General features: G+C 41.8%; 1 protein-coding gene across 5 annotated transcripts in view; it reads left to right on the top strand.

Moving 5' to 3' along the window:
* Positions 1–12,326, top strand: part of KANSL1L (KAT8 regulatory NSL complex subunit 1 like) — a 60,974-nt gene that overhangs the window by 32,992 nt on the left and 15,656 nt on the right. For all 5 annotated transcript variants that reach the window (XR_009958837.1, XM_062579285.1, XM_062579286.1 and 2 more), the window contains exon 7: positions 11,215–11,374. Coding sequence is in view for 4 of the 5 variants with exons in the window: in XM_062579285.1 (XP_062435269.1) it covers positions 11,215–11,374 (160 nt within the window). In the remaining variant the exon portion in view is untranslated. The remainder of the gene's footprint in view (positions 1–11,214; positions 11,375–12,326) is intronic.

The following is a 12,326-nucleotide window of genomic DNA, read 5'->3' as shown; positions in this document are numbered from 1 at the left end:
CTGGTGGCACGTTATTTTCTTGGAAATTAAACTGCAGTATCTTAATCTTGTTTCTGTTTTTGCCATTCCTGATTAGGTACATTGCCTTTTTCATGGCATTTGATGAATGCTTTAAAACTCTAAAATTTTATGCATTACAAAGGAATTAATATTTTAAAGTGGAAGAAAACATTCTGATGTGTAATACAGGGCATATCTGTTCACATCTGATATTTATAGTGTGTTGTTCTTAAGCGCAGAGAATGAATTTAACTGTTGCGTGTAAAGCAACAGTAATCTGTGAGCAAAGACAGGGTGAACTCATTGTTTACAGCAGTGTTAATCTCAAATAGTTTTAAATCCTTGATCTTACTTTGCCTCTTAGAAATTGTGGTGTAGTATAGGTGCTTTTGTGTCACAACGATACAAACTACTAGGATTTTCCATTCTAATGCTATAGCGGACGTATAGGAGTTGAAAGTCAGTGACGCTTTTGCAGAATTACTTTCTGCTCTCTTACTACTTGGTAATACATATATTTTAAATTATTTTAACTTTGTCTTTTAATTGCACCCATGATGCTATTTTTCTGCTTTTCTATTTAGTTTGAGGTGGCTGAATATAAGATATATATAGGGAGTGCAACAGCACTCCTGATAGCGTTTCAGAGAAAGCTTAAGAAACATTGTTCACGAGCAGGTGGTTCATTTTAAGGCAGTAGTGGATTCCTACTTGTTGCGTTACATAGGAACAGAGAGATTTTAAAATTTCATTTTAGAATTAACGTACAGAATGGTTAGATGTTCGCCTTTAAAGTAGCAGATACTTTCTAGAGGTTTAGACTGATGGAAATCTCCATATCTTCTCTGCTAGTGTCCAGGATTTCCTAGGTGCACCATGGATCTGGGGATCCAAAAGGCGGTTCTGTGTGAGTGTGCTCGTTCAGCAACCTCTGCAGTAATGTGCAGCAGAGTGCTCGACTTTTTATTGAAGAGATTTTATTGTCTGTTTCTTATTAGCTTGACTTCCCAGCTTCCTGGCAGTAGAGCTTAAAGACTTCTAGTAGTTTGGCAGCCTCCCAAGGGGGTTGCTCGAGGCAGGCAGTGGTTAGCGTTTGGGAGCTCTTGCTCCTAGACGCTTCAGGCTTTTCATCTTCTTTAATTTGTGCAGCCCAGCCATGGGAGTACAAGGTAGAATTTACATCTTTATCTTTGAGTGAGCTGCTTTGCATGCTCAGTGGTTTACCTAGACAAGAATCAAAACGTGCATTTGGAAGTTCTGAGTTAAGGCTTCAAATACTGGAGCAGGTGCAACTGTGTGCCTGGCTGGTGCTCTGGGCATGTCCAGCACTGGATTACTTACACTAAGCTACCTCCGGTGGCTCTGTGCTGAAAGTGCGGAGATATCCAAAGACAGTGTGGTTAAAAATCCCTTGTGGGGAGCGCTGCATCGAAGAGGCCTCCTGGAGCTTAATGAACATACCTTCTTGCTGCCTTCGATTTAAAAATGACACTGCTGCCTCCATATCCTCCCTCCCACCCTCCATGCACAAAAACACTAAGACATTCTCATACTTTGAGAGGAGCCTAGTTGCTTACATAGGTTGAATGGAAGCTGAAGATTTTCTCCAGGTAAAGGAATTCCAGCCTAAAATTCTGGAATTCCAGAGCATAGATAAAGTTTCTAGATACTCCTCCTGCAGTGCTGTGATCCAGAATCTAGTAGTTTTGGAATGTCTACCTTGCTTTCCAAAAACCTAAAACTCAGTTTTACAATTGTTAAGTTTTAATAACAGACCTTACGGATCCAAAGATGGATGCGTTAATTTGTACCTCTTGCTTAGCGTTCTGTTTATTGCCTCTGGATCTTAGCATCTTTGAGATGTTTGAAGATCGAATAACCCCAACACCAGCAATAGGCTATGGAAATGCATGCACCGAGATGCATTGTAATTATCAGTTTGTGCTAAGTGGAGCTCTTGGCACAGAGACCTGTGGTTGTGCTCTGCTTTGTAACATCCTCCCTGTGGGGCAGTTAACCGAAGGGCCCTGAAAAGAACTGTCTCTCTTGCTGCTGATTCTGCTCGTATTCCTGCGGAAAAGAAGAGGTGGTGGAAGCAATCAAGCTGTCAACTTCAAACTTCTTGCCAGCGCCAAATTCAATTAAAGTTTTCAAAGTTAAGGTAAAGCAGTGAACAAAGGTTCTTACGCAATGTTCGTTAAAAACAGGAGAACGAGGATCCTTTGGGGAAGTGATGCAGTTAGGCTGGACACTTTTGGCATGTTCTGATAACCTAACTTAAATGCATATCAAGTCCTTGAATTAAGAGCCATTATAGGTATATATTTTTTTTTTCGTGCAAGATACCTTACTCATTTAGTAGCCTAACAGGCCTTGTCACTTCTGCGGTCCTGCATGTGCTATGCTTGGTTACCCAGCTGCTGAATGTGATTGGTCGGCTTGTAATGGAAGAGTTCTGGCTATCAGCCCAGGCTGATTGCCACGTCAGGCAGATTTGGAAGGACAGAATTGCAAAATGGGGAATGGCCTCTGGGGTCAATAACTGTTTTTCTTTGAAGATGCATTTTTGCTCCCAGTAGATAGTCCAGCACGTTTCCTCTAGTCTTACATGGAAAAACGGAGTTTCTTCTTAGCAGGATGGAAAGTAGTTGGATTCATAAGGTAATGTAACTGTGCTGTCTCTAGCAAGTGCTGCTCCCATATTTCTGCTAGTATAAGATATGTATGTAGTTCTTGGTACAATACTTTGCAAGGACTCCCATATCCTTGAGGAAATTGGTTTGAAGCAAGCAGATGGGAGGTAAGAGGGACCAGCTTGCCGAGGTCCAAGGAGAAGACTGAACCTTCTGAGCACTTCAGCTCTTGCACCTGTGTCCTCACATGGTCACTCCTTCAGACACTGGCTGGCTGGTGCAAACCTATGGCAAGAGGGTGTGCAGCAATGCTGTGGGTGATGTCCCTCTGCAGAGTAGATTGAGCAAATGATGGCTGAAGAGTTCTGGCTAGAGAATTACATTGAAATGCAGAATTCCCATGTTTAAGGAGACTAAGAAGTGCTAGGCTAACTTGGAACAATTTGTTATTTTGGGAGAAAGGACGAGCATATGTACCTGTTGTTTGTGTAATCGTGCTCAGAATTTTGTCTTTCACATCCCTTCAGATTCTTTTGGGAAGCTGTTTTTCTTTTTCCTTTTTTTTTAACCCCCCTATCATGTTAGGAAAAGGAAAGTATGAAACTGTGAGCTGCTATCCCATCTGTCAGTTCATAAGGTCACTGGGAAGAGAGCCACGTTTTCTGCTATCTGCTGCCATGCTGCATACATTTACAAGACTGTCAGAAGTTCGAGTACTGGGTGACGTAGTAGCCTCCCAGCGCCTCTTGAGAGATGTCCTGTATTGTCCTCTGCTTTGCTATGTTTTTTTTCCTGAAGACTTCACATACTCCTGTAATGAAATAATGCTTACACAGAGTAGCATCTAAAAGAAAACACAGAACTCATGCAAAAGGCAGTTGCAAAAATAAATGAATCCCTCAAACTGTCCTGAAACTCTAGAAGACCTGCTAGATCCACGCAATATCTAGCCTGCAGTGGGGATAAATAAAACAGGATGCAGGGTGTTTGCCTTAACTGTCACCAGGCAGGGTCCTCAGCAGCATGAAACATCCTTTGGGGCCAGATCTTCTTGCCTCCTAGTTCAAAATGACTTAAGTACCACAGCTGGGCCATGAGTCATCTCTTGGCTGTGGGACCTGTTTTGTATCTTTCTTCTTTCATTATCTAAATAGCTTGGTGAGAGCTTAGGACGTTTCTTGATCGTGAGTCAGTCCACAAGCAGAGCGAGCCTTGGGATCGCAATCTGTGTTGCAGAACAGGGGACATGATTGCACATTTGTTCAGCATGATTTTTGAATGAATATTAAAAACTCAGTGCAGACTAATACGAGTGAGTGAATTGCAGGCACACGCTGGTGGGGAAACGCGTGCTTGCAGGCAGGGCTGGAAGCCCAGGAGTGCTTCGTTCGAAACGTTGGAGCTGTTTCTCACCTGCACTGCTGCAGGTGGCCAGTCAGAAAGTCTCTGGGTCGTTGTCTCCTCCTGTAAAATGCATGTGATTTAGTTCTAACGCTAAGAGCAAAGAATATCAAAACATTAAAACGAGATAATCATGTGAGTAGCAGATTGGTCTGAGAACTTGAGCATCCAGAAAGGCATGAGCTCCAGTCTTCCCTGCATTTCTTGCATTTACTACAACTCTTCCCACTGCAGATACTCCAGTGTCTAATGCCTGCGAGCTCCTGCAAATACTTTTTTCTACAGTGAGAACTTAAGTATCTCTACCTCTAGCTATTGTTGCCTGAAATGAAGGAACCAGTTGTCTTTGAGATCTCTAAACTTGTTGGGTTTGCTTAAAAGCAGCCAACAGATATGGAGTTGTTACTACTTGGGCTGAGAGGGGTCTCTGCTTGGCTGGTGTGTCCTGATGATTTCTTTGCTAGTATTTTACCTTATGTGGTTTATGGCAGATCTTTTTTCCTTTTTTTTCCTTTTTTTTAGCAACACAATTTGTTTTGCCAATACGTTGTGTTAGTTTCTTATACAGCATCGTAACTGAAGACATTAGTTTCACTTCTTTTGGTCAGTCTTGCTTCACTGAGTGATGTTAGGGGCTAGGTAGTGCTTTAACGTATTAAAATGTTAGACAGCTATAAACAACTGTAAACAATAGTAGAGAAGTGAGGTCTGAACACTCTCACATTTGGTCCTACCCTTTTCTTTGCAAAACTGTGGAGCACAGTGAGGTTTTTTTTTTTTTTTTTTCATCTGAAAACTCTGATTGCATTCTGCATCTCCACCTGCTGGAGGAAAACGTGGTTGTGTGACCTGGGGCATGTGCAGAAGGCTGGAATTCAAATTTGGAGCTGTGCCAGCACCCTGAGAGCTCGGCACAGAGGTGCAAAAGCTCACATTTTAGATACCACAAGCAAACAGTGGGGATAATGTTGCTTGTTCCTGCAGTTGAGTATCAGCGTATTTTTTTCTCATAGAATTCCAACTGATACAGTTAAGTGAGAGTGTAAGATCTGCTTTCCTTTGGTTTTTGGAAATTTGTATTTTTTTTCTCCAAGCTACTGTAATTAAATTCTAGGTTTGAGGTTTCTTACTTTAATTCCTGTGCCAGTTCTGTGATTCATTTTTTTTGAGTGTATACCCCACTACTTTCTTAATGCATGCTTAGAGCTGGTGATATATTTTTTTAGATGTTCTGTGATAAATACATAGGGGATTCTGAGAGCAAGGACCACATCTTTTGGTTTTCGTTTTCTTAGGGAAAAGTATATTTTACATAATTTGTATTATACTCAGCATAGCAGAGCCCTTATGTTTGCTGAATGTCTGTTACCTGCAAGTGATGCATAGTTAGCACCAAAAATTGCAGGAAATGAGTGCCCTTGCCCTCATTTCCAGTGAGTTGAGTTTTCCAGTTTTCCTCAGTTTTAATTTATAAAGAAGTATGTGTACAGACATGAAATTACTCAGAATACTGTACATACTGGGGAAGTTGCACCCCGTTTTCTGCCAGGTGAAACACTTTGTTAGGCAGTGTTTATAGAAACTGTTTGCAGGCTCTTTTAGAGCCTGCTTCCTAGAAAATAATCTCATTTCGTCTACTGTATTGTCCATGTTGTAGCTCATTTGTATCTGAGGAGATACGGGTGAGTTTAGCCTTTCACGTAGTGAAGCAGCCATTTCCCTTTAGTTGCACCGAACAAAGTTTGCTTTTTTTCATCCCCCTCCTTGTTAACCCTAGATAGTGCCATCCACCACCTGCTTCTGCATGGCTTCTTGGCATAGCTGCCTTCTAAAAAGCAGTGAATATGAGGAGTGTTGCTGTGTTGCCCAGTCTCCTGCAGGCTGGTTTCAAGAAGAGGATGCATCGTGCTGCAGTGAGAGTGGCTGGTACCTTGTGACCAGGTATCTGTGAACCTGGTCGGTCTCCGGGCTGGGGAGGCGATTCCTTTGGGTGTGGTTTACCATGTTATAAGTGAAGGTAATAGTTGATAAAATTACTGTTTTAACACTGCAAGTTTATTGATTTGTTGTTCTCTTTTTTTTTTTTTTTTGAATAAGTCTTTTGTTAGTAAAAACACCTATTCTGAAAAGCCAAAAAGAATTGCCATGCATCCTGCTGTGGTAATGCCGAATGTGTGACGAGCCTGTTGTCTGCTGGGGAGCAGGGAAAGGGGAACGTCTGGTCTCACAAGCTGTAATATTGCCAGTGGAACTGAGTCCAGCCTGTGTAGAAGTTCATGGCAAAATAGTCAGTCCCTGAAAAGTGAGTTTGGTTTTTTGCAGAGTGATGAGCCTGAGGTGTGCTTTCTACAGTCCTGTAGCATTGGCTTATCATGGTATTTTTGTAGTGTTGTACTGATGATATCTACCTTCATTTCTACCTGGCATTTTTACAAAACATGTCTGAGTGGGTTAGAAAGTCTTCCTCCTTTTGGTTTGTTGAACTGGTCAAAGATTAAACACTAACTTTGATTTCCAGTCGATTTGTGAGTTGAACAAAAAGTCTTTGTGTTGGGATGTTTAATACAGCACGCATCTCCCAGAGCAGGTGGAAATCTATCTCTCGGTGGCTTAAAACAGAACTAAGAAGCTAAACTTTTGTACAAGGTAGATCGCCTCTGAGAAGGGTGGAAGTTACTGATCCTTTTATGACACCGACCAAAATTTGAGTTTGAGGCAAGCTGGATGCTGAGCAGGTTGTTCCTCTCAGTTCCCACTTAGAGACCGCAGTAAGGGCATGGGAAGGATCAGGGCCTTTGACATCTATGGAAACTTCACCTGGTGGGAGGCTGCGTGGTGTAGTCTGTATCTTTGGCATCATCTGTCAGGCACCGTGCCAGGTAGGGATGCTTTAGGTGCTTTGGCACCCTTCCCCCTGTGCATGTTGACAGGAGATAATCTTCGGGGCTTTCAGCGTAGCCTGTCCCTACCCGTGGGTGGCATGTTCCCTGCGCTCCGCGCTGAGGCTGTGTACGTAGTTCAGGGAACACCAGAGGTTTAGCCTATGAAATACAAACATTTCATTTAACCGTGTGCTCTTTCAGAGCGATGCACCTCTCCTTGGAGCAGACGATTAGGTGCAGAAGAGGGAGGCTGGGAAGTGGGTTGGCTGTTAAGGCAATTTCTAAAGCTAAAGCACAGCAGCAAGCCAGTAACTTGGTGTTCTGTTTGAGCTGTGTGGGTGCAGGTGTACATGTTGCTTTTAGAGGATAAAAAATTAGCAATGTGTTTGGTGCTCAAAGAGGAGGGTAGAAGTTACTGATCCTTTTATGACACCGATCCCCTTCTGCAGCAGAGCCATCCATGCTGCGGTTCTCTCAGATCCCGCGGTTAAGTCTCTGCACTTAATTTTCTGCTCATTTGCCCTTACACTGAAGGGGAAACCTCCCCTTTGATACTGCTGTAAACTGCTGAGTGTGTGTGTTTGGTTGGGGGGAGAACAGATGCTTTTACCTTGCCTTTTTCAAGTTTATAAAAGTAATCAGAAGCAGACATGACAGGTATTCAGTGGAGTGTATTTGCGCTAACTTAATTAACCTACTGGGTTCGTACATACTGGTGTAATTGAACTGTGGCGCCCTGTTGGGTTGTTACACCTCAGCGTAAGTGTTTGCTTCAGAGAAGCAAGCTGTTTTCACAGTGCAAAGAGTGGTTGCTGATACTGTTGAGCTTTCTGGTCCTTCTGGAAGAGAGACATGAGCTAATTGGGCTTCAACTAAGGCATCAATTTGTCACAGACAAGTGCAAGAATGTGTTTTGAATATCAACGTAAATTGCTCACTATATTTTCTGTGACCCGATAAAACGGTGCTGAAGGAAAAATTGCAAGAAGATTAAAATCCATCATACTATTGGAAGTTTCTTACGAAGTTTAAAACAGGGCTCTGCTTTTACTTTAATGTAAAGGTTGTACACTGTTGATTTTCTCTTAAATACCGTTTATTTTCTTTTCCATGATAGAACGTATTTAGTGTAATACTATTCTTCATATCTACTTAAACTCAGGAAGTGTGAGGTTTGATATTTCAATGGGGAAGAAGTAAGTTTCAGGAGATATGTGCAAGGTATAGTATAGCAGAGGAAAACCCGATAAGAGTTTGCTAATACTTGTTTTTGCCTTTGGCAGGGTTGCTGCTGTAGCCAGGCTTGCTGTGGAGGCCTCTCTCAAAGGCCTCTCTCAAATCTCCCCAAAGACATCAGTATGACTTAGTTTCTTGAAACAACTTGCCATTGCTGTGGCTAAATGTTTGTTTTTACGGGGTTGTTTTGCCCGGTTGGGTTGTAGACTCTGTTCCGTGCTGAATCGGAAGCTGGCAGAGGGGAGTTTTCCAATAAACAAGTTCTCCAGCTTTATTTCAGTAAGGTTGAAGCACTTCCTTTGAGCAACATGCTTTCATTCCAGAAAGAAGTGCTTCAGTAATTTTTTTTTCATCAAGAGTTGATTAAATCGATATTCCTGACAAATATCATGACTTCACTAATTCAGCGTTTTCCAGTGGAAAACTACCTCATCAGAAATTTAAAGCGGATCTAATAGCTCGGAGCCCAGATGATGCCAGATTGTTTAGCTCATTTCTAGCAGCTTCACAGGCATTTAAAATAAAATAGCTCTTGCTTCAGTGTAAGTCCATATTTTCTCTTGAATGATGAACTGACTTAATGAAAGATATAATTATTTAGATGTTGATGCCAGAGCGTTCAAGAAAATAATGTGCAAATTTAAGCATAGCATTTTGTAACTCCCATCACAGACAACATGAGGAAAAGAATTTGGTATTTATAAATGTTGGCAATTGGATTTTATTACTGTTTTAAAATAGATTGAGACTGTGGAGGTTATTTGACCATATTATGCATGTGTTGGAGCAGGCTTAGCTTTAAGCTGTATTCTAAATGTGTTTGGGAATAAAGTGAAGAAAAAGCAAGCCAGAACTAAAAGCTTGGATGTCAGTAAATGTTAGTCTAGTCTGTTTGGGTTTTCTTTTTTGAAGAACGAAATTTATTATTTAATGTGGATTCATTTCTATTAAAAAAAAAATGCCCACGCGAAAACAGGAACACAAAACTCTTCATGCACAGAGATGCAGCAGCAGATTCAATAGCAGACTCTGAAGAAGAAATGCAATCTCAAGGGGAAATATGCTTTTCTGCAGTTTTGGAAAGCAAACCCTTACTGTACTGAAGGTAAAGCAACTACCTAAAAGCTGTTTAAGCTTTAGCTTAATGGTCCATGGCATGGGAAGCATTAAATTTGCTTTCAAATTTATCTTTCTAGTCTCTAAGCGTAGGTCACAGTTCTGCCAACACTTCATGGATGTTTAAACCTAGAGATGAAGAGTCCCATATGTCTGTCACAGGAAATAATAAAGCATTGATTTGAGGGAGTCCTGGAGTAGAAAAGACCTCTTTCCAAGTTAAGTTGGAAGTACTTCTTTGTAAACCTATACATGGGGATTAAGGTGGATTTAGGACTCTTAATGTTTTCCTTTGAAAAAACTATGAACCCTGCACAGCAGGGTCTCTTCCCTGCTCCAGCTTCGTAACATGCAATGTATATAATTTTAATAGAGCCTGCAATAAAATACCAGTTTAGGGAATTGTTTGGTTGAGAATAAGGGAAGAGAGAACATTTTTATGGGGTATTTTCTGACGTGCAGTGTAGGTTATGAATACTGATGCCACTGACAGAAGCACTGATAAGTAAGCGGAGGGGGCAGTTAGGTTGTGGGTGCAATCACTGCATCACTAGCAGATGAGTGATATTGTTCAAGTACAGCCAGGCATATTTCAAGCAGAAAGAAACAGCTAAGGGGGTATCTTGAATTCAGAAGGTAGAATTACTAAAAATACAAGTAGAGATGATCAAAGGACCGTCTTGCCGCTGTGGCAGCTGCTAGGTGTTTTCCTTTCACTCCATAAAAATCGTAAGAGAATCAGGAATTCTGCTGTTGTAATCATTCGTACTGTTTCTTAAGTTGAAATCTTGTTCCAGGAGGTGATAAACCTGGCACTTAGCATGGTGTGCCCCCCCCCTCCCCCCCCAGTGTCCCCACTTCCTCCCCTCCTGCCTTTGAGCTTCACAGCCTTTGACAAAGTAGCAAAAGCCATTTTTTTGCACATGGCGGTGGAAGCCCTTAAGAACATCAGTACCTTTGGGGCTACTGCGGTTAGTATTCACTAAGGCTGAAAGTAGCTTAAGCGACGCTGTTTCCCTGCAGTGTTTTTTCTAGCTCGCTCTGTTGCATTGGCTTCTCTTGACTGCCGCCCTGTATCCTTTCACATTCAGTTCTTTCGTTCTTTCTGTCAGAGCTCAGCATGATATTGCCCACATTCTGCTTTTTGTTTCTGTCCATTTTCACCCTGCTTTCTGCCTTACTTTCGTGGGACTTTGCCCCTACTGCTATGGTACAATTCATCATAAGCATAAAGTGTGTTTCCCGTACTTTAATGTGCCTTGCAAACAAACAGCTAAATTAGTCTTTCTTTGCAGTTATCCTCTCTCTTACAATTCCTCTTACTACATATTAATCCATCCTTATTGCATCCCTCTTCTATATTTACTGCTCTGTATCTTTCTTTGTTTCTATTGCCTATCTAACATTTAAATTACAGCAAGGTAAGGACTTTGTCCTCCTGCTTTGTGTAGATACACGTTGTGCTCAAAATGTTTAATGTTGTGTCTTGCATTAAAATTTATAAGCTCAAACTATCTAGAGATAGAGACACTAGGGAATTCAGGACATCAAAGGGGGATGAGCAGAGAAGACTCCTGTACTTAGTCTTGTGTTAGTTTTGTTTGTGTATCTGCACCATGCCTGTTGCACTGGCCTGGGAATTATAAGATCATTGGTCTTGGCATGTAACAAAATAATGCTTGGTAACAGTTACGTTCTGCCCTGGAAACTCTGGGAACTGTTTCCTAGCCTTAAATAAAAGGTATTTCTTTCTTTTATTATTCTTTTTATGGTACTCCATAGTCTGTGATAAGTATACTATCTCATATTTAGAGCTCAGATTTGTAGGAATACTTCTCCCATTCACATAGCAAAGAGTGTCACTCACCAATGTGCTGACCTCTGTGGTCCTGTTTGAGGAAGCAAGTAAAGGAGAAGTTAACCTTTGTCTCTGTGTATCCCCACAGACTTTGCCATCTAGAGATGCCTCCTTGACATGTAAAACTCAGTTACCATATATGGCTGCAGGCTCACCTTTGGGCGATAGTGATGGTACGGCATCTAAAATACTGCATTATGTGCAAGAGCTGGACTCTTCTTTCCATCCAGTCTTATCATTCCCTTCAGGTAAGTAACTCCAACTCCATGGCTTTAACAGAGGGATGCTGTGTTTGTGAGAGCTGTAGAGTCCATGGTCTAACTTTTCTTTTCAGTGATTTTATAACTTGCTCTCTTATAGAAGGCTTCACACTGATGAAGTACTTGAGTTTAGACTAAATAAACATCTTACCTTCATCCTGACTTTTGAAAAACACATCTACTAGATTTCACATTCCAGCAGGGTGTTTACAGCAAGAGAGACTGGCCAGGGAAAACTTTCTGGTTAAGGTGGTTTTGCATGTTTCACGGTGTTTTGTTTTGGTATCACGTGCAAGCAGTCAGTTTCACTGTCTGCATAGGTCTTTTGTGCAGTAATGGGCAGAGTCTAAAGTTTGAGGGAAAAAGAATTACAAGAAATAGTTGTAAAAACAAGATTCAGAGTTTCCCTAGCATGCTGAATATTTAAATTTAGTTTCACATTTTAGGTTACTTCATTTCTAATTGAGTCAAAGAATCACACAAAATAATTGGAGTTGGAAGATCTGGAGATCATCTGGTCCAGCTCCACCCCTGCTCAAGCAGGGTCACCTAGTGCAAGTTGCCTAAGACCCTATCCAGTCAGGGTTTGCATATCTCCAAGGATGGAGACTCCACAACCTCCCTGGGCAACCTGTTCCAGTGCTCAATCGCCCTCCCAATGAAGAAGTGCTTTTATGTTCAGACAGAACCTCCTGTATTTCAGTTTGTGCCCGTTGCCTCTTGTCCTGTCACTGGGCCCAGCTGAGAAGAACCTGGCCCCTTCCTCTTGACACCCTCCTGACAGATATTTATGCACATTCAGATCCCTCTGAGCCTTTTCTCCTCCAGGGTGAACAGCCCCAGCTCTCTCACAAGAGGTGCTCCAGCCCCTTGATCATCTCAGCAGCCCTTCACTGGACTTGCTCCCGTAAATCTGCGTCTTTCTGGTACTGCAGGCCCA

Source organism: Rhea pennata, chromosome 6 (assembly GCF_028389875.1).
Source record: "Rhea pennata isolate bPtePen1 chromosome 6, bPtePen1.pri, whole genome shotgun sequence".
Classification (NCBI taxonomy): domain Eukaryota; kingdom Metazoa; phylum Chordata; class Aves; order Rheiformes; family Rheidae; genus Rhea; species Rhea pennata.
The sequence above is the reverse complement of the archived record's forward strand: the minus strand, read 5'-3'. Positions and strand labels throughout refer to the sequence as shown.